The sequence below is a fragment of the Mizuhopecten yessoensis genome, unplaced genomic scaffold, assembly GCF_002113885.1.
Source record: "Mizuhopecten yessoensis strain PY_sf001 unplaced genomic scaffold, ASM211388v2 scaffold10771, whole genome shotgun sequence".
Lineage (NCBI taxonomy): Eukaryota > Metazoa > Mollusca > Bivalvia > Pectinida > Pectinidae > Mizuhopecten > Mizuhopecten yessoensis.
This window is the reverse complement of record NW_018408713.1, coordinates 1,337,173-1,361,390: the sequence shown is the minus strand read 5'-3', so window position 1 is coordinate 1,361,390 and position 24,218 is coordinate 1,337,173. Positions and strand designations below refer to the sequence as shown.

Genomic DNA, 24,218 nt, shown 5'->3' with positions numbered 1-24,218 from the left:
TGTCTTGTATCTTTGAGCAAGATATTTAAATCTGCTTGTTCCAGCCTACTCATCTGTAAATGAGTACTTGGTTGGCCAGTGCTAGAATTGTTGAATGCTAGCTGTTAGCGCCGAAATGCTCCCCATGGAATTGAGAAGGTATTGGCTGGTTGCAAAGGCCCTATCACCACGGATAATAATTTGTGAACCGCTTTGAGACAACCTACGACCTTAGTTGTGATAAAGCGGTACATAAGAACCTCGACTTATTATTATTAATAACATTTATTAACAGTATATTCATTCACAGTTATAGCCTTGTTCGTCTACCTCTTGTTTACAATGTAGGGTTACTATATGGTTTTTATCGCACTCGTTTGGTTCATCAACGTACTTTTCTCAGCATCAGATACTTACTACCAATATGCTTTATATCATACTAATGAGCGAAACATTAGATATACCAGGCTAGATACAAATGCAGTAGAAAGAAGTAACTTGAGTTAGAAAAAGGAAAGGGCATATCTACAAATACTGGGGGTTGTGATCATATCATTTACAACATTACTCTAGCAAACGGATATCAGGTATTCGTGAATTTGCTGCAGAATGCAGCTTTGGTTTTATACATTAACTGTGCACCTGTCGCCCACTATCATGTTGCTAGATAATTGTGCAGAATGATATCAGTTCGTTTGCACTGATAATGTACCCAGGATACACCAATTATTGTTTAAGAATAATCGTGGTATCACCACTACCACCAGATCTTCAAGTGTTCGACCCTAGTTTTATGACCGTTCCGTTCCATGGAACGAATTACTGAAAAGTAAGAAAAACCATATTTTTTTATTTGGATTTATGCTATATCTCTGTGTGATATGGAGGTCGATCTTTTTTTTTGTTCTGATAAGTAACTGATTATGTACCCCGGAGACATCAATTTTCGTTAAAGAAATATTGTGGTATCACCACAACCACCAGATCTTCAAGTGTTTGACCCTAGTTATATGACCGTTCCGTTCCATGGAAAGATTTACTGAAAAGTGTGAAAAACTGTTATTTTGTATCTGCGTTCATGCTATTTCTCTGTGTGATATGAAGATCGATGGTTTTTATTCTCATTAGTAAGCTTTGTGATTTTGTTGTCACTACCCGCGTTTTCGATGTGAGGACGTGAGATTTCATGAATTTGACTTAGATTTACATGGCGGGTGTCGTCAATGAAGCAGGAGACGCTTACCCTTCTGGAACACCTGATCTTATTCTCCTCGTACTTTTCCGGATATCTCCGTGTTAATGTTTTCTTTGTTCACATTTTGCCTTAGTTTTATTAATTTTGAGTTCGAATGACGGTTTTGTTGACACTGTGGCATTCTCTTGTTGTTTTGTATCACCATCGCAACAGCCAGGGCCAAACAAACAGTCTTAAGGTCAGAAATTTCTATGAATAAGGGGAATGTTCATGACATTGTCGTGGTTTACAGAACATATGAACCTCATCGTTAATGATAGATAGGCATTTCGAGATTTGACTCATTAAACCGTGACCTATTGCTACACATATGCCTATTTTTTGTTTTGTTTGATTAAATTCTGCGTTTCTTTTTTTTTATATTATGTGTTGAATATATTGTAGGTTTCCTCTTTTTGTACATATACATGTACTATGGTTGTGATACAAACGATCTTCAAACACATTAACGTTACAATCTAAGTGAGGATTCTAAGAGGAAACTTGATTTTAAGATTATTTTTATGTGTTTCTTATATATTAGTTGAAAATGTCAGTTCACTATCAACACAAAGTGCCCGTTTGTGTGTAGGGTTACAATAACATGTAATAAATCGAAAGTATAAATTATGATAAATGATATATGAGTATATATTATTAGAAATATATATCTATATATACTATTTAATATCCGATTTACATAATGTCTGGGGGGTTTCTTACAAAATGAGTCACATCCGTACAGTATTCATACATGTACATGTTTAATAATGATGTAGGATAAAAAAAACAAGATTCCAATTTGTGATTGTCATTAAAGCTACATTTAAAATTATTTAAATATTTAAGTGGATAAATGATGACAACATCTTAAGTAACACATAAATATTGTATTGATGAACATTAATCTAAACAAAATCCGCCTAACAACCAGGGAAGAAATGTTAAGTCATATTGAATTTTTTGTCGATTAAAGCTATGTAGGTGTAGGTGTATGACGCTGATGAATATACACATATAAACTTCCGCTATTTATACACGGCGTCCTTGGTAATAGAGGATTTTTAATAATAACAAATTCAAGTGTACCGTTGCCAACGGGGAGTGTTGAATCCCTCGACCTTGCACGTTTAAAGGGACATATTATTATTTAGATAGGGTATTATATATGCTTCGATGATTATGGAAGATCATGAGAACATTCAATTGTTGATTTTTATTCATACCTGTTTGTATTGGATTTGATCATTGTTGTGTATACAAATATTTATGGTTTGTATTGACAAGTACATTCAGAAAATAAAACCCTCGACTGTCAGGTAGCACGGACAACACAGTGAGGCTCTCTGGGACATGTACAGAAAACGAACACACTACAGGTCATTTATATAACACACGGTGACACCAGTCACACACGTATTGGGTTCCCAATACTTTGCTGTTGTAGTTATTTCTTTTATGCATAACTGTAGGTTTTAATTATCTACACAATTTAAAAAATATGTTAATAGATCACCTTGAACCTTTTTGATACGGTGTTTCATTTCCTGTTTCTACATGTATTCATTGTAGTGGGAAATGTATACACAATTCCTCTTCACGGTCAGTGTGCGGTGGTGTTATGATGCAAGGGACATAACTCTGTCAACGTTAAAGTATGATATTATGTTGTAGTATATGCATCAAGAATGTTTTGAATTTTACTTCCGATAGTGACGTTGGAATTCCACCACTGTCACTACTCAACAGTTCCCATGATGCGATTAAAAGTACAGAAAAAACACAATTGTACAATGTTGTAGTATTATACATGAAGCATTTTTTGAATTATATTTCCCAAATTGACGCTGGAATTCCACCTTTGTTACAAACAACCAGTGCCATGCTGCCCTTAGAATTGCAGACAAACACATAAGTATTATCTCTTATACTCATCACCGGTAAAAGTAAATGCGTATCTTTGTCGAGGCCCTGAAATGTCTGCATTATTTAACATCTTGATCCGATGGAATTTAAATATCACAACACGTTTTTGCAAATTGAACCTTTTAAAACGTGGGTAAACGTTTTGTTATTTTCAGTTTTAGTTGTTATATAGGCTGTTATCGACAAATTGCTTCAGTAGCTTTCAGTACTCTTATAAATATTTCACATAAGTCTAGACAATCAAACAAGTACAAACAAATGCTTACAAAATATTGCCTGAGACAAAGAAAGTGCATTCACGATAGAGTATACGTAGATATATCGCTCACCATACACACTCTTTTCACCTTGTCTTGGACAAAACGCGGAGGTTACTAGAGTTTTAACATGTAGACATTTATAATCAGCGTGCCAGAATGCCTTTTTTCATGTTATTGACTTACTATGCAAACGTGGAAGCTTTTATGACCCATCATGTTGTAACTTGTATTGATTGACCCAGGGACATAAGTTTATGGCAGCACAAGTAAGATTTTAATGTGCTTTTAGTACACATAAAATGTATCCAACATATTTCATAAGTTTGTAAGGTTTTAACACGATCGAACTGTCATTTTCTCGTAATTTATTCAATTTTCATTTTGTGTACCGATATTTTATTGCGTAGTATAAATTAGGCAATAAAAAACAAAAACGAGTAGGTTATATTGCATCAGTATAAATCGAAGGTAAATATAAGAATGTTCCGAAAGATGTCTAAACGGTCTAAGAAAGGCTGATAATAAAACATCTCACTGGATGGAAATTGAATCGGCTTCCATAATCAATAAGAACTTCAAACAATATAGGGCGATCTACTGTTGCATATATTCATCATAAATATTTATGAATTTTCACGCAATGAAAGTATATATTATTTTATAATTGTTACTTCCTATGCAAATGGTATACATGTATGTACGAATATCTAACAAAATTCAAGTCAGGTTCTTGAATAATTTATATAAAACACATACACTACAACAATTAATGTATTTTCGCTAGTTGTGTTCAGAATCATTTCAGCGAATCACGTTACAAGGGTTGTAAATAATTAACAAAAATAAATTTTTAAAAAACAGAACAATTATTTGGTATATGACAGACACTTATGTCTTTTTTTTAAGTTGATTTCACTATTAAAGTTTTATGGAAGAGCGTTGAAACGTAACCTTCACCACACAATAGAGTCAAATGTAAACATTAACACAGATAGCCTTTAGGCTCAGCGTATAGCACTAAGACAAAGGCGTCAATGACACGTATGGCCGACCTCATCGGTTGCTATGAACATACAGGACAAGGTGATTGTCTATTGTTTAAGACAAGCTTTTGTGTTTTGAAATTTAAAATGGCCGACACATTAATGAACTGTGTTTGGATATGAAGGATTTTATGTTATTCCAGTTAGTGTAAACCCCTGAGAGGGATAATAATTTACCATAATATGGCGGAAAGAGGGTTCAGTCGTGAAAGTTCGCTACCAGGAATCGAGCGAAGATTGCTTGATTCAGCGAAGTAAGTATTATCTGGTTCCGAACCGTCGACAGTAAATTGATTGTATATATATTTCGTTACATTATAGTAATGTGTAAATGTTATACCAATGAATGATTTCATGCTGGTCTCATGGCGATGAATTTAAACATGTGATCATGCATATTAAAGAAGTTCTTACTACTTCCCACATCTCGATACTCTCAATCTCATAACCCCGTGACACTTTTTCATCAAGAATCATCCATGAGCAGCTTCCCTATGTAATCATCTTTATAAAGATACACTGTCCCCCAATAGTATTAGCTGGATAGTGGGACAACTTGATAAGAGATGTCTGTCTTGGGTTGACAGGGTTGTTGGACAACTGGTTAATTAGTGGTGGTTGGATAAAGTGACGACTGGATTAATGGTGACTGGTTAGTAGGAAAAATGTATAAATGATGGCTGGGTAGAGGGACATCTGGACAGGTGGTGAAAACTTGAATTGTGGTGGCTGGGTAATGGGACAATTTGAGTTGTGGTGGATGGGTATTCGGACAACTGGATTTGTGGTGGCAGGGTAGTGGACCAACTAGATTAATGGTAACTGGGTAGTGGAAGAACTGGATAAATGGTAGCTCGTTAATGAGACAACTTGATTAATAGTGGCCAGGTATACGGACAACTGTTTAAATGGTTGCTGAATAGTATACTCACCAGGGTCAAATGCATTGATTGAGCTTTTGGATCATTTTTGCTAGATTTGATATTTATCTCTAGTGTCTATCAGATAATCACTACAATAGCAATGTCAATATCTAAAGAACACATTTATACATAGGATGTAATGTATGGTACTGTTCTTTTAAATTATTTTACGAATAATGAAATAAATAATAATTCCATCAAGATACTTCTTAACCATTAAATAATGCTATATGGCGTATTCCATTTTAACCCAATGGTAGATACCTTTACAACACAGCATTTTCATCATCAGACCTTGTAATTTAAAGTTGTAGAATATTTTATACCATGTTTAAAACTTACATAAAAAATGAATGCACTAAAAATCTTAGTGTCACCGAGTACAGTATTACCTGTGGGAAATATGAGATCTGAGTCAACACTTAAGTTATATTAATCTCCCGATACATTCCTTTATGTATTTTATTGTACTGTATTGTTTGTATGTATGCAATGACGATATTGCACTACTTCAACTGATGTCGAAAGAATCAAAATGATTGCGAAACATGACTAAGTGTTAAGGGAAATATCGGAGATAAGATATCAGATATCAGCTAAAATATCAAGAATAATATCCACCCCAGGTAGTTGATTCTCAATGATACTTTAGGAGGTCAAGCAAGAGGTTTCAATTTGAGAATTACCTCAAAAGAATGATATAATACTCTTTCATGCCCAGTGGTGTAGGATAGGGACATTCCTTCCACCCGAGGAAGCCCCGGGTTTTGCCAAATTTGAAATTCCCGAGGGTGGAATATCCCTATCCTGATTTTAATTTCATCACGTCGCCTTTTCCGCATTACGGCATCGGAGAGTTCCAAATTTGTGACGTCACGTCATTTTTGAGTCATGGTGACGTCACGTCACGTGAAATGGAGTGTAAGATAGAAATTTCCTACACCCCATTCTTACCCTGTACAGCTCTATCTTACACACAGGGAAATGCGAGAAATATATATCATAATATATATCTGGAAGATAAGATATTTTGTTTCTCCAACAACATATAGCGTTTCAACGAAGTAACGATATTTATAGCGTATCAAGTATTCTTTTACATCTGTGAATGGTGAAAATTTATGTGTGCGACCTCAATTATTCTACTGACATTTGTAAACATGAGCAAGAGGTTTATTTAGTAACATAACATTACACAAGGGCTTGTGATAAGTATACATCTATAGTTAACATTTATATGTTCAACTTGATCCCTTTGTGTAATTGATACCAATATCTGTAAACTATCAAATTGGACGATACAAGCGCTGTGATGAACATGAGCTACAAGTCAAACAGGATGATATGGCGAGTATATGCATTATAGCCACACCTGGGACATGTCCAGTGAACTTCTATGAGAAAAAAATCCATACACCTCATGTGAGAATAATTCAAACGAATACGTATACTCCGCCAATTTTCTATTAGTTTGTCCAAGCTGAATTAATTGAGTTGACTGTTTGACATTATATTTTTAACTTGACGGCGTATTTTAAACTGTGTATGACTGGTTTATCGTCAGGAAAGGTTTTTATATTCAACGCTGAATCGGTGATTAGGTTGACAGGATCTTTATTTGTAAGTCTGAACGGAGCCGTGAGTGTACTGTTAAATCACCAATACACCGCTACCGGCCTTACTGAATCAAGTGGTATTAAGCTTCATTAGGTGATATGAAAACCTCACCAAGCCATCATCAAAACTTACCCTGTTATTTGACTTCTATTACTTTGAGTCCGAGTAAATGTATGTCAAACTTTTGATTTATTACACTTAACAGATTATCTAAATTGAATAAAATACTAAATTTTGAAATTCATATATTAATAGGTTTTACGCATCTGTCCCTCTGTTTCTACAACTCTGTTGGCCCTTAGCATTATTGGTGAGTGTTTGAAGGATGTAGCCGCTGTATGCTGCAGTGTAATTCATTTTGGCATACACTATCTATTGCCATTACATTTCAAAGGTACTGTTACCTGTTTGTGCCTAATGTTAATCTTTTAATAAATATGAAAATACCTAACGTCCAAAATGTACCAATATTTCATAACGTTGATGGAGCTCGAAAGAGTTCTAGGCATCGTTAAAGCACTAATTATTTGTTTAATGACCAATGAAAAGAAATTCCAAGATCTCTGTACGGTAGAAAAGTAGTTCTATTCAGTACCTGAAGAATATGTAGATGTACGGTTTATTTGTGTACAATATTTTACTGTGGACACTTTAAATCCATCAACAGACTTTGTTTGTTTTCAGTTTCAAGAATAAAGTTTAAATGCATGTATCATTGATTGCAAAATGTCTCAAACACAAGGCTTAACAACTACACAAGACATCTGGGTATTCGCGTCCTTTTTTTTACCTTCTTGTTGAGTTGTGAACATTGATTATTGTACACGTCAACAGACAACGTCAACGCAGCCTATTTACGAGCAATAGATTTTATTGTAATATAAAAACGACACCGTGCCGTATAACACCGGATGCATCATTGCAAATTGATTTTTACATCTTATGAATAATTCAAAATTATAGGTTTGAAGTGAATTGATTGTAATTCAACGCGATTGTTGATTAATGTTGGCTTGAACAGAAAACAGGGCCCGTGCTTGGCTGGTTTATTTCTATTCTGATATTATCTATTTGTTGACAAACAATATCGCAACCCACCAAGAAAGAACTAACGTTATCTTTTAGTGTAATCCAAAACTGCTCTGTAGGTCGTGGGGTTTAAATGAAACACCATAAGAAGAACGAGGCAATTTTAAGATATGTGTCATTACAATTTACATTTCTCAAAGCTGTGTAAGCAAACTAATATAAGGAAAAATATGTTTTATGTTGCATTTCGATTATGCCTTCCAAGATTTGATGTATCTAAATGTACCTTATTTTAGCGGGTGTAAATGTTAGCTTATCCGCTCTTTCCACTATTCCCGCTGATTTGATGCTGCTTTCCGTGTTAAAATGCCATACTCTTTAGGACATTTACCAAGCTATCAATATGTTATTATAGTACATTGCAAACATAGTGTGGTTAATTCCTCTCTTATACACCTTGTTGGTGTAAAGGAGTCTCAAAAAGACCCACCCACCATTCAAAACTCCTTAGAAAAAAATCTTTGGCTGTTTGGGAATTTGTGGATTGTAGCATGCTAAATTTCTCTATGATGACATTGATTTTCATAACTGCTTGGTAATGATATTTAGACTATGATAAATGTCAGGATAAATATGTTATGATCAATACCACCACATGATACATTGGAGACTTTTATGACTTTACTTTTACTTTCACATTTAAATATCTGGATATTTACGTGCCTATTGAACGAATATCTTTATTACTACCAAGTATTACAGCTATTGGCGTTGAAATGCTAATACTAACGACCTGACCTTCAAAACTGAAAGGCTGATGTCCGTAATACATATATAAGATATTAAAATGCCAGTCGATGCCATCATGATGTGATTTTTCGTCGACGCAGGGCTAGTTCTTATTTATGACACTCTGATTACGCATACCTTCTTCAAACAAAGCATTACTATTGATTTACTGTAGACATGAACACTCTCGCGTGTGGAAATGTTTGCGTTGTGACTCTTACATCTGAACGCGGGTTTTAAAATAAATGTATTCTATTTATCTATAATCTATCAATGAATCTTTGGCATGTCGATATTTTCTTGTTGATTAAACGCGAAAAACGCGAGAATTTCCAAACCACGAACGTTTCCATTTTTGTAACATTCAAATTCAGATCGTGGTGATATGGACGCAGTAATAGTGTATTCTAAAATAGATTAAAATCATTGTATTACTAAATGGCGTTTTGTTTTGTTATATGAAAATAAGTGCAAGAGAATTGTTATTTCCCTTTGCATATTATTCGCTAACATTCTGATTGGTTTTATCAGTTTCATGGTATGTTTTCGAAGAATCTCTTTTCATATACTATTGTGGTAAAATATTCACAACCGAAATACATCATAGGGATATCTATGTATACACACCGTAATCATTCTTTGGTTGAATGTGGTTTTACTTCGACTCGCATATTTGTTTAGGAGACATTTTTTCCCAAGTAAATTACCTGGATATTGTTGAGATACAATGTAAATATCTATTAAGAGACTGACAGAAATCGTAGCTAACTGTTATTGCTTAATTAACGAATTGAAATGTTTGCTAATAAGAAGTTTGAACCCGAATCGCAATAATAATATTCGTGAAAATAAAAGGTATAAAGTATAACCATATACATCACTATTTTAATGAAAAAAATGTGCTCGAATTATTTGACAATAACATCTGTCGGTACCCAACTGTAACCAATTGATATGTAGCTTCAAATGCTTTGGGCTAAAAAATCCAATTACGATAATTTAATTTTTCGTCCATCATGTTTTGACACCTGAAGAAATTGATTAACTGTTGGAAAAGTACACACATTCAAGTGGTTTCTATTGAACGACTACCAGTAAACATCAACAAAGCACTGCTAGACGATAGTGAAAGCGCCGAACCGTTCATGCCGTAATATGGAAACGGAAGCAAGTCCATACCTATTTTGTCTCCTATGAGGTTAATCCACCTTGAAGGTGTGAAGCAGACATTTAAACCGACCCTATGGATAGAGTCAGGGAGGCGAACTATAGCCGTTCCTGTGGAGACGTTACGCGCATAGATAATACACATAAACATTTTAAATGCCAGGTTTACAGTGTATACCGTATCACGGATAGAACATCTTAGGTCATTCCTACGTGATTTTGTCTTTGACTAATACACCTATTGGATGGGACTAAATATTGTTTCAAATGTCACAATAGCTACATGAAATGTGAGGTACTATTATCATGTGTGGAAGATTAGTACCAACCTCACAATAGAGACTACATCACAGTGTGATATATATATATACAGTAGCTATTGTACGTTGAGTTCCTGTGTTATTCATAAAAAGGACTGACACATCTTTGTTTACCTACATCATGTGAACAGTGTTCTTATTGGTATAGATTGAATTTGTGTAGATAACAAACGGAGACAACGCCTTTACTAGTTCTGGAATAATATGTTTTGATTAAAAGCAGCCTGCTTTCATTTCTGTGATACCGGAAGTGGATAAAACGTTCAAATGTCACTCACATCTGGATCCCGTTATAGCGGAAGTGGAAGTCTTAGCAGGTAGTATAATGATTCTGTTGTATAAGTTTACATCTTATCAATACAAGAATTACCCTAAAACATATTAGCATAAACGACTGGACGATTTATAAAATTATAAGCAAGCATGAAGAAAGTGATGTCTTTCAAAATGAACAGGAATAGAAAAGCTGTCATGCTGGTTTACATGTTCAAACGATAGGGAAACAAAGAATAATGTTTCCCTTTGAATACCACAAAAACAATGACTTAGCAGTACATAAGATTACATTCTACTGTTGTCATCTGCTATAGTCATCACTCGGAACTCAGTTGATTATGCCTCTTTCTTTTTCTTCTAGAACGGGTTCGAATTAGGACAATTTGACGGGAAAACACGATGTTTTATTTCCTCGTCATGTGATCAATTTCATCCAATCAAATACGCTGTTATATTGAAAGGGCTTTAAAATATGTGTTGAGTATTTGATGATTAATGTTTATAAAACGGATCGACCCAAAGGCTGATTGTGATTTAAATCTCCAGAATATCGTCACAATATAGAAGGAAAATCTGAAACTGAAGCATAATATATGTTATTGGTCTACTTGAAACTTCATAAGATGACGTTCCACTGAAGTATCACTAAATGGCGCCAGATTGCTCTGTGGGTTGTTCAATGCATTAGATAATGTTTAATGTCGTATGACAACATGTTATGGTCGTCATCATGATCTTGTTGGAAATATTCCATTTCCTTGTGAGATATGAAGGTTGATGTTTTGATTATGGTCATTAGTGAGCCTTGTTCCCAATAGTCCCGTTCATCATTCTAGGATGTGACATTACTTGGAGTTGATGTAGAAACAGAAAAACGCCAATCCTTTCAAAACAATTAGTCTTATTCTTCTGTGGTTTTCTTTCAGGGGTCTGCATGTAAATATGTCCTTTGTTCATATTCTTTCCAAATTTATCGATTTTGAGTTCTTTTTGTTTGGACGTATTCACACTTAGATACTATCTTGATTGTTTTTTTCCGTTATTAGTGTAATGAGTCATATTGTTCTGTATTTTTCATTATACAATGTACAGTGTAGAACCAAAACATGTATTTAAAACGATTTCATGCTGTTGTAAATGTAAATTGCAACGCAGTCTTCTGTTGCAGATAATCAATACTGTTGACTTCGAGACTACGATAACAGATAAACATTAATTAAGGTGTAGTATATTAATACGACCGATATTCTTTTATGGTGTCCGGAGCTAACGTGGATTAATGACATTTATGAAACAGATGTGAAGTAGACCGGTTCAATCCAGTTATCCTATAGCTACATATACATAACGTAGCCTTCAGTGGATTGGAAGTACAGAAATCAATTATTAATACACGTCCATGTCAAACTAAACCATGATGCTCCCAAATATAACTAGCCGTTTTAGTTTTGACAAAAGAAACAAAATGAATAATGTGTTATCGTCGTATTGATTCTCCGCAGTATTTACACGTTTAGGAAATACATAAAGAGCACATTTCACTGACTTATATGTTTTATATACATGTGTAGAATGTACGTATATAAATTGAATCTTGTACTGACCTTCCTCTGTGAAGTTATTGGATTCGTCTGAGCCAGTCGTAACTAAGCCATCAAATTCAGATCTATATAATGATATTTTCAGTGGGACCATCTTGTCAGCTTTTATGATTTTAGGATGAGGTATTTGTTTAAACGTTCAAAATATCAAATTTACAATATAATTCCCTTAAGCCCTGTATTAGAATATTATCATTCAATTTACGTAAGTACCTTTTCCCATGTTTACACCTTGCTATGTATAATAAGGTTCAACGACATATTATTGATACGCTATAAAGTTAACCATGCAAGTCAGAGAGGAAACTATATTACATTTTCAAAGTATCAAATTATGTCTACACTATTGAGCAAAGTACATTTTGATAATCCATCCGGTGGTATGATTAAAATTATAGTCAGCAGACAATCTTTTACTTCAATAGTGCTACATGTACTACAATGGGATTTATACAAAACTCAGTTGAAGCAATGTTGTGTCCCCTATTTGAATAGTACGTGGACGACAGCAGACAAAACACCTGGCCGACTATGATTGGATAAAGATCGTATTGTATAATTAAATTTAGTTGGAGATAAAGATCTTGACTGGACACCGAGTCCGTGTTTGTGCTGGATTTGTTCAGTGAATAAACAGATTTTCAATCGATGACGTTAATTACTGACATGCGTAGGTGTATTGGTCTAGAGTTTATGTAAATACTTTTATATCAAAAGGCAAGCGTGTTCATCTTGTTGATGTCGGGTTTGGGTACCTTTTTACTAGTATGTTAATGTATGTGTAAGCTAATCTTTCATAAATAGGTAATTCATTCATCTTGATGCCTTATAAATGATACTTGGTGTATGTGTAATTATTTACCTGTGCTATAAACATGTATTTTTACAATCATACTATACATATGTTAAAAACATATGTTTGCAAGTGTATACCAAACTTGCTATCTGTACTCATGATTTATAAATATCTATAATGGAAAGCCAATAATTTCCCTGTAATATATAATTACCTCACCTTAAATGCTATAAATTTGTTCTTCTATCTAGTTTGATCTACAGAGAACAAAAAGAAAAAAATATTGATCATAAACCTACAACTTATTTATTTTATCTATCACTTCATAACGAGTGTGATGGCGATAGCTCGTTTGTGATTGATTGAAAGAATCAAGATCACTTGTAACATGTAAATGTAATGACTTCAAAAATACAACATCTTAGCAATGTTGATATAACTGTAGGTGAATGCAACAAGGAAAGACCTGTATAAGATTATCATTTTATGCAGTATAGCTTGTAGAGTTAGTGAGTAATATTGTATTTTTTTTATTTTACGTCGATTTTTTAAATTAAGTTTTCACGGTCTACTTATATATTTTAACCTGCGTCAAACAGATATTATTTTTTTCACGCTATTAATATTACCCATTCGATTACAATATCCATGGATACCGTAAGAGTAAATACACTGTAAAGATTTGATTTTTATACAGTATGGTTTGATAAAAGTCTTCTCGCAATTATAATTTAAGCTATCAAAAAGCTTAAATTTCCCCTCTTGAGACGTTATAAAAAATACAATGTAACAGTGATTTAGCTGTTTTCCGTGTTAAACTTTATAATCAGGTCAATTATTTGATAAGGAATTAAGCTTTTTCTTAATCTTTAAATATATGTACTTTGTTTCTGAAAACATGCAAGCCTGTACATTCCTATCTTTAAAGGAACAACATTATTATTTTTCTACAGGCCTAAAAATTACTTTCTATGTAGATAATTCAGTATTATTTCCCTACATGTCTGTTATTTACTCCTAACGTAGCAACTTCACATCTTGATGTCGTTTGAAGTGCCTACCGTTCAGGTGTCTGTAAACAAACAGTGGCACCTCGTGGTACAAACATACTCATGTAAAAGTACTTAATATGTTGACAAATGATTTAATATCCATCCGATGAACACTTTCATATCTGTTCCTAAGAATCTAAAGTAAGATCAGCCTTTAGTCGCTCGAACAGAAAACATATCATTATTTCCGTAGTAACAGTTGTTAACACCTAACAGCTGTTCTTCATTATTTTGTTAACATTCGTCACTTTTAACAAAAACTTGATTACTTTGATCATTTTTGTGAGCAAATAAAAGTCGTTGGATTTTAAATTCGAAAATATGAATATATGTATGAAGCTAACAAAACTTCGACTGATTAGAGCTTGAATGAAAAGCTTGTACTTTGATAAGTGGGAACGAAAGCTCGTTTGCGGGTATTTATTGGTCCTTCAGGGGGTCGATTCAAGTCAGCGGATTTAGTCGTAAAATATTTGAAATCTAGAAGGCAAATACCGCAGTCTGCAACTATGTGAACTCCGTTTGATTCTCTAGTCGATTACTTTCATATTTACGGTCGTTTTTGCACCCATAAGGCTTCAAAAGTTGTGCATGTTAAATTCATGACCGCGGAATTAATTATACTCATGTAGCTGTTTTACCCGGCCGAATAAAGATAAAACACTTGTTATATTTCTTTATTTGAATTCCATTACCATTATTGCAAATAATAAAGGAATATCGTATGGATTTGGCCCTGTAATCATCACAAGTGAAACGTTTCAGTGCAGTGGTTTTACTCATACACTCGTTGATTGAGTTTTTGATAGATTTTATTATTTTATTTGAGCAATGCAAGCTTTAGGTATAGTATGTTCAGCAACCATTTCTCCTTTTTTTTAGTTATCGCAGTGAAAAAAAAGTAACTGATTACATAAAACGTCTAAAGTTGAGCCGAACGATTAGCATTGCGGCATTCCGCTTAGCATAACAGAGAATGATATTGCCTAAGTGTCGTTTAATTGAAAACAATACTCACATTTCATTACGCTCATAAGATGGACGCTCATGAAATCGAAGCTACTTTGATGATTGTATATTTACCATATGACTTGTGAAAATATAATGCGGCTATATATTGTTAATTTTAATAGCTGTTGTTTTAATAATTTTCCTTTATTGTGTATTTTCAGGATAACCAGTGGAAGTGCTAAGTCATCTGTCAAACATCGTATCGACTCCACGCCGTCCCTGCCTCCTGCCAAACAAAATGGACTGGTCACGTCAAATGACGCTGACCATAACAGTAAGCCACAGAGTCCAGAAAAGTCGAAGAGGTCAACGGCAGATGTAAAAACACAATCTATACCGAACATCGGACAGAAAAACACCGGTAAGTCACACAATAGCATGTATTGACACATACTATTAGAATTTTGGTGTTATTGAGTAAAGCTTGGTACATAGTAAATATATGTGGTAACAGTTTCAAAAATAACAAAAATGGATCCGAAACCATGTCAAAATGGATGCTTCTAGTTAAAAAAAAATCTGAGATTCCGACCCGACCTTTCTTAATGATTACATCATAAGTGATGTAAATGCCTGTACTTATTCAAACACATTCATTACTTGTAATCATCATGATTTCGGAGGATCATTATTATTAAGGCTATTAGACTAAATATCCCTGTTTAATTAAACTCAAATTCCAAGAATTGGTAAATTAAGTAATTTTCAAAACTATTTTCACTTTTACATAAAATTGAATTTGCTAAGTTATTACAGTCTAATACAGGCTTTGATCTCAGTTACAACAAGGAATATGTATTCTGTTCTTTTTCGGAGTTATTTGACAACAACTCTCTTCGTTAATAACTATTCGACAGTGTGTAGTGTTTTACAGGTATTTGGCTTATGTCATCATTATAAATATATGTAAACGTAAGAAACAACCATCTTATGATCAGCAAAGGTTTTTTTATCATTACGTAAATGAATACATGACATTTGTGTCAGCAAGGTAACATGTTTAGAGACTGCAACTTGTTTTTGTTGTACTACTACACAAAAAACAACAGAACATAGAATTGTTGTTAAATGGTCATTTATTAATGACAGGTACAAAATTGTGACACTACAAGTTCACAATTTGTATTATCAAATATTAGTTATGTTGGATAATTCATAGATAAGAAGTTTATTTACTTGTGTTTATATGTTACAACAAAGGTGGGTTACAAATGATAGGCACCGATGAGGAGCGCAACATAATACATGGATAGATTCATGATATGTAGAAAAATGCACCTCATCACCCCACCCCATCCAACATGTAATTGTGTATGCATTTAGTATATAAAAGTAGCTAGACGTTATCCGTAACCAAACCTACTCCGGGTTGGACACAAACAGACATAATTTTTCTTTTCATGTCACAGGTATTGTATTGTGCATATTCAAGCAATTAGTGTCAAACCTTATCTTGACGTCATATCGTAAAGTGATACCCAAAAGATTATAAAATGTTATCAAGGCAGTGAGTGATAATTGGTGAACAGGAAACTGTTAAAATCGCTATTCAAAATTAACGTTCTACTTTTACTCTAGATAAATCGTCCACGACATTAAAACGGACGAGAGGAAAAGGTTTGTGTGTGCACCAAGGGTAACTGCCCTTCTCTTGCCCTCCCTTCTATAATGTGTGCTAGCAGTTTGTTTCCCTTTGTGTATTGCACCTATCTAGATGATTCTTAGTCAATCAGTTAAGTAGCCATTGGTAACACAATGTAACAGACACATTATCATGTTCCTGAACGTTAAGTTCTTCTATAACATGTAGCCGACACTACTTAGTTATTCATAAAGAGTGTTCCAAACACATCTGTTGTGTTACATATCTACATAGTTATTCATAAAGAGTGTTCCAAACACATCTATTGTGTTACCTATCTACATAGTTATTCATAAAGAGTGTTCCAAACATATCTGTCTGACTGCGAAGAATAGTAGTTGACACTGACACTTCTATAAAGTACATCAAATATTGATTAAAGACAAGGCATTTGTAAGATTCTATGATATCGATAAGAACATACATGCACCGTTGTCCTATAGTGCAATATACGTCAAGTTACAACATACAGAAAACCTGAATAAATTATTAAAGCAAAGTTACATCTAAATTGCTATGCTGATTAACTTTGAATAAATTGTACAACAAACAATGAAAACGCTCTTTTATACTTTTTTGGGGAGAAGTCTTTTTTAAGGTACGATTTTAAATGGATTATACTTTCAAAAAAACTCTGGTAATATCGGACATTCCGAATGGTGTACTTCTTTCACAAATTAGTGTAAAGTGTTAAGTAACTATGATAAGTCCTATGAATAATCAACGTGTCCCCGTGTGTTGTATTCCTATAGATGACACTCTCGCAACCCGCCAGCCACCTACCTCACCCTCTAAAAGCAAGAGGGAAGACCACCTCCCATCTTCACCCTCTAAAACAAAACGGGATGAAAAACCACCTCCCTCACCCTCCAAAGTCAAGAGAGATGGCATTCCTCCTTCCTCTCCTTCTAAGGAAACCCATGCTTCTGTAGAACAAAGCAAGTCTGGCAAACCCACCAGCTCAAAAAGTAATGGTAAGTGCATATTGTAAGTATTCATTACTAACAAAATAAACGACATCGAAACAGCATTTGGATTCGGGTTTGTCGTATATATTTATGTTGTTTTTTTTTGTTTTTTTTGTTTTTAAATATACGACACATGTTTTAGGAGGTGTACATGTATTTGAAGTCATGTATTGCACCTTTTACCTACCAGAGTTTTCATACATTATTGATCATGTCATTGTCAATTCCTGCCATTTGTTATCAGTATTAGTATTTCCTATATAGGGCACGTTTCTACATGTTTATATGTGTGTGTGTTCTCAAAACAACTGCTGTTGTCTCGTCTTTACAAACCTGCCGTATTGACCATTTTTTTAATACTTCAGTACAATTGGTTTTGTAGTGACTTTTTGCTATCGAAATATGAATACATCAATTATTATACAAAACTGAAATGACAGTCATTTTTCTCATAAGTGCATTCAACACCGTGATGTTTTATTCCTTGAAAACTGCGTTATACATCATCCTTTTAATCAATACTTGGAATACGTAACCAAATACTTGTTACAACAAATGTAATTACTAAAATTAGTTGTAATTTAATTTTCACATCCGCGAGTATTTTACTGAAGAAAACTAGGTATATTGCATTAGGTGTATGCACTTCGCAGATTTATAAGTTTAAGATGAATTTCAGCTGTACGTAATCAATAAAAACGAGTTAATCTTTGTTCAAAATGTCTTATCCAATAACTTTACCGAGAAGTGTTATGCTTCCTTAATTTTCTGTCATTGAAAGTTAGTCCGTTATTAGATCAAACATAACGTTGTTTTTCAAAAACAGAAATCTGTTAAAGCAGATCGATTATTCATTTGTTTGACGTTTCAGTAAAAATATTACATATCAGTTATTCCCTGTTTTCCCTAGTCGCCTATCAATCATACATGAATCTACGAGCTCACAGTCTCTATGACCCCCATCGAGCTACATAGCGTCTACCCTATAATTCTTCTTCTTCACAAAATACGTCAACATTTTCCTTAAACTTCAGATGAAGAATTATTTAACGATCTTGCAGTTATTTGTTGGGTCAATTTGGTATCAATAAAGCATCCTCACCAGATAGTATCTGGTTATTAAAAATAATGTATTTTGAAATGGATGTTCGGCTGGTTCCACTTTGTAAACAAATTCAAACGAAGTATGAAAAAAAACAAGTATTCCACAAGTTTGCAATTGAGTTACTGATAGACCTGGCTTTGAGATCAAGTCGTAATTTGAATTGTTGGTTGATTAAATAAACATTTTCCATGACAGTAAGTCAGTAAGGACACATGAATGGAAAATCGCATTTTTGTGCGACATTTGGAAAACAAAAAAAAGTTAAATGTTTAAATGTAGACTTGGCTTAAGATTGTGGTATAGTCGGTGGACAGGGTCTTTAAAAGAGAAAAACGAACATTTTCAGTATAACATAGACTATATAATTCTATTGCGGTAAGATAACTTTCATTTTTCAAAGTATAATCAAGAACCACCTGTATTTCTACTAAGAACAGATGAGATAAGTTACATTAATATATTTTCTAATTGCAGCTGCCACGGTGATATCCCAGTCAAATAAAGAGAACACCAAACCACCACAGGAGTCGACACAACCGACGTTGGTAAAGGAAAATGTTCAAAAGTAACTATTCCTGAATTTTGGGCTTTCAGAGTGCACAAGCTATATCTGCAAATTAACCTCTTTTTCTGTATATCAGGTATCAAGAGGATAGATCAACAATATAGCATCTTTAGTGGAAAATAATATACCAACGATATAACATCTGATATCTTTCTGGTCATTTTGCATCTATAGAAAGTCATATATCTACAAAATAATGTCGTATGTTATTAAGTGCAATTATGTTAAATAGTATCTTTCAACAATATTATCTTGTTTTACTATCCTTATCTGTCCAGCTAGTGTTATAAATGTGCTTGGCAATATGAAGAACAGCATGTAGCCAGAACGAAAATTAAAAATAAATAAATAGCAAGCATGGTGGTACATGGAAACCCAATATGAGGAATTAATAGTACATGTATCAAGGTTTTACTGTACACTAGATAAGTTTATACCGGTACTGTATGTCCGTACGATTTCGAAGTGACTTTGTATTGTTTTATAGTATGAGTATAAGTATTAAGTGCTTATTGTTTCATAAAAGCAAATATAAGCTTCGTCCGCATCATTATGCAAAGATAGGTCAACCTTTACATGTACAAGTAATCCTGTAACATATATAACAATAAAGTGAAGTAGTTTATGATGACGTATAATGCCTCACTAATCTCACGTTTTAACTTTCAGACACAATGGGAAATTTGTAGCTACTTATACCCGAACTCGAACAGAAAAAACAACAGACAACCGTAAAACTGAAAATAACAAGTACGTATGTGCGTGGTAAATACACAGAATCACACGTAAACATAGATACTACCTTACTGGCATAACTCTCAGCTTTAAAAGAATTCTTATACATCCGTTTGTTATGAATAAATGATGTTTTAATTATATCGTATTTAAAGGTAAACACGAATATATTCATTAGTAACGCTCGGGTGATTATGACACACTGATGAATGTTAATTAGAAGTGTTAAAAGAAAATGACTCTAAACAGTGTTTAAGGATGTGTTCAGGGGAAATAATTCTGAAAAGTATTAAAACGAAAATAATGTAGCCCGAAGAGTAACAAAAGCAAGGTCTGCGCCAGTTGACATTGTCCGTCTGTGAAAACCGAGAATAATCACATTCAAATTACCGATGCTATGTTACTTCATAACTTTATTATATTGATTTTTTATCAACATCAACTCATATCAATTTTTTTCTTACTAGTCTTTTGTTTTGAAAAATGGTCGTCTCATCTCAGTCTGGCCCTACATTACCATTGTTGTCGACGGGCACTTAAACACAACGAATCAAAGAAACAAACATCTTACTTCAAACCCTATTATAGTAAAGTTGTGTATTGATGTTCATATAAATAAAGGTATAAGATTGTTTCTGAATATTAATCCTTTCGATGCTTTAGGGAAAGAATGGCTTTTTCACCACAATCAAGGACAACTGAGGATACAGCCACGGATAGTAACGCGACAAAGGACAGTGCGTACCAGTGGCATGCGCCTGCACGGAAGTACGAAATACCGCGTAACAATCGGCCGGTGAAACCTAAGGCAGTGACTATAAACTCGGACACAGAATCTTCACGGACTAACGGAAGTAGTGGCAAACCGCCAGTGTTCAAACTTAAGTTACATAAAAAGCCAATGTATTCGAGAGACAAAAAAGCAAAGGAAAAAGAAGTAGTTCTAACTCCAAGAACACAGAAATCATCAGTAGACTCTTCTAGGCCAAAGTCGTTTCATTTAGAAAGGGATAAATCTATTTATAGAACAAATACTCATTTGTGGGAGGAGGAAAGAGGTCAACTTACTTACCAACCATCAACGAATACGCAAACGGATGTTATGATGGCCTATACTGGTGAACCGAACACCAGAGAGGCTTTGAAAAGTGCTTGCAAGCAGGGAAAACCAAAGGAATTCACTAAAGCATTTACGGTGTTCGCTGTGAGGTCAAAACAACCGCCGTGGCATGAGAGTGAATACGTATTAAATCGACGAGAGGCTAAAATTTACCAAGGCATCAAACAAGTATACGACAAACCAACAGGAAAGAAAGCTAGACAGCGAGACTTCATGAAGAAGCTAGAACAGTTCCAGGTTGCAATGGCCAAACATCAGCTTAGCGAGATGCAACAAAAGGAGACGAAAAAATATACGGACAAGGCTAGACAAGCAAATCAACTAAAGGAATTACGGCAACGTTTCGAAGACGAGGCTTGGCATCGTTTCCACACACAATATGTAACGTCACGAGTTCTTGAGCACGAAAAAATGAATCGCTTCCAGTATGGTCTTCCGGAGGAACCAGACGGTGAACCGGAGTTCGCAGTGAAACTTAAAAGGAAGAAGAAGAATCCACAAAGTGTTTTAAATGGAAAGCAGTTGAGCAGAACTAATCAAAAGAGATATTCTGACATGTTTGATGTGAACACTGGGCCGAATTGGAACACAAACGACAAAGAGCCAAAGATGGAGGGAATCGACACTGTCGTATTAGACGTGAAAGATGAAGAGGGTAAGTTGGATCCCGTACAACTAGTATTCTATTAAAATCAATAATCGAATGCATGAAAAAAAGTACCAAAAACTTGCAGCACTTGCATAATATCCTTACGAAACATTCAGATGTCTTTTTAGAAAAATCCTATCGTGTTTTTCTTCGTTTGGCGTGTCTAACTGTATGGCAAAAGTAGAAGTAATGCATCAGCCAAATGAACTATCAGATACCGTCAAAAGCATTTTATTTAAAAAGTCATATTTAAGTATATTTAAACAATTCCAAGACTGCATAAGATATCATACCATTTATATGAGTGGATATAAAACTGTGTGATTACGATGTTTCTACTCAGAAGCCAAATATAGAATCTTCTAGTGTGAATGATTTGTCGGCCATAAAAGTATGAAAGTACTTATGTCGGTTTTGTTTGCAAACGAATCAATCCAATTCTATGACACTTTCAGAGGACAAACAGAGGTAAATTTTGTGCTGTGGTGGATGTTTTATGCGATACGTTGGGCATGTGATTTGTATGTTACACAAAACCATATCATTATATTCATCGCCGTTAGCCATTAGCAGAACAACACTTGCAATTAAGATTTTACAATGCATACAAGATAAAAATCAGTGAAACGTTTGTTTATTAATGTTTGATACACATATTTGAATGTTTTAGTTTGTATGTTTATAATTCGTTAAAAAGTAGAACAATCACAGCGGAACAGCTTTATTACGAAACAAAATGTCACAGAGAACTAACAAAAAGAAAATAATACAAATAGAATATTGGATATTGTGTTAAAAATGAACTAGAATAAACGGCCATAAGATCAATGCTCCTCTTCGAATTGATATTGATACATTACATGACAAAAATTGGCACCATACTCATTATCCTTTTACACGGAAGGAGATCTTTTAATAGAGTTCGCAAATAAAATCAGGGATACAAGTTGACGGTCAAAGGTTGTTATTTGTAACTATGTGGTGCAAAAATAGTTTTGAGTGGTTTGATATACTTTTTGTATAAAATACACTTATGATTTTTCTTTTTCTATATTCATTGGATTTACTGAAGTCCTTTTCGCGAAAATACTTCTGCTGCGAAAAAAGTGATATCAACCTTTCATTGAAAAAGGTGTTTTACGATATAAAATGGCATATTTTTGCAATCAGTTTACGATATTTTGGTCTACACTTTATCACGAAAACACTGCCAATATTTTGTTATATTTATGACTCATACACTTGTATATGTCACGAGTTGACGTAATTTATCAATTATCCCGTCAGTAGCACTAACGGGATACGGGACAACGCTCAATACGTATTATATTGCATTGATCTTAAGCACGCTCATGGGTGTATGTGTATCACATTTATGTTTATGTACAAGTTTATGTAAAGATGCTGTTGCAATATTTTATTAATTTTGTTCTGTGACGGTTTTATTAACAAAACGATTGTATAATTTGATTCGGTTTCGTTCAAGTTTCGTTATTTGTTTTTCTGAGACCACAGAAAAGGCGTGCTTCTAAACATATATATGTTGACACGTTTACTGTAATTTATTTATGCTACAGTTGTTTTTGTTGTTTGTGATTAAGACTAATGATTACAAAAATAACATCAGGGTGTGTTTGATTTTATACTTAACTGTAAAGTACACCCAACTTAATTAACGTTTGAGTATTTGCTTCTCAAATTTGGAAAGCAACGTTCGAATGTCGAATTTACTACGTTTAAACCTTATGCAGAAGTATTGATATTATACTATTATTGTTGAAATAATGATCACATGAAATAAAATATTCTTGTTTCAGCGCATGGTATAAACATGATTACACTGATAATGACATCGTCATCGTCAAACTATCTGAACTCTGTTTTATGTCAGTATATGTTAATTGACATCGTCATTGTAAATATCGTATATAATTTTAAAGCATATTATTTCATAAATATACCAGAAGGGTACGATGTGTCATTTGTTTGCATGTACCTTAGCGACAACAGCCAAAGTTGAACAATGTGTTTGTTTGTCAATAGGGGGCGTGTTAATCGCGCGAAAAGAAGAAGGTAAACAAACAACGTCTGACTGTTACAACTACTTCTCATTCTTTGTGTCTGATTTCACAGTTCAATTAACGTTTTCACACAAAATACAAATCATACCTGCTCAATCGTTTAGTGCATATATGAGTTACCTGCGTATGTTTCTGTAGAAAGTTGTATAACATATAGACATCTTTATCTAAATCATCTGGATGCTTTTTGCTGTCATTCGTTTATAGTCACGTACATAAATATAATGTAAAAGAACAACAAAAGATTGGTGAGGAAAGAGGGACCCCACGTATCGACTGAAAAGCACAAACGATTTGTGAAAATATCTATGTCCTGCTTAGGACAATATC

General features: G+C 34.0%; 1 protein-coding gene across 10 annotated transcripts in view; it reads left to right on the top strand.

Moving 5' to 3' along the window:
• The window catches only part of LOC110462307 (mucin-5AC-like), a 60,070-nt gene that overhangs the window by 30,881 nt on the left and 4,971 nt on the right, over positions 1–24,218 (top strand). For 5 of the 10 annotated variants that reach the window (XM_021516221.1, XM_021516226.1, XM_021516230.1 and 2 more), the window contains 6 exons: positions 15,185–15,384; positions 17,418–17,639; positions 19,213–19,303; positions 19,973–20,053; positions 20,702–21,813; positions 23,851–23,880. In XM_021516221.1, the coding sequence (XP_021371896.1) occupies positions 15,185–15,384; positions 17,418–17,639; positions 19,213–19,303; positions 19,973–20,053; positions 20,702–21,813; positions 23,851–23,880 (1,736 nt within the window). Of the gene's footprint in view, positions 1–4,525; positions 4,697–10,167; positions 10,605–15,184; positions 15,385–17,417; positions 17,640–19,212; positions 19,304–19,972; positions 20,054–20,701; positions 21,814–22,262; positions 22,276–23,850; positions 23,881–24,218 lie in introns of those variants that run through there. The other 5 variants (XM_021516227.1, XM_021516229.1, XM_021516224.1 and 2 more) reach the window with 5 other exon arrangements.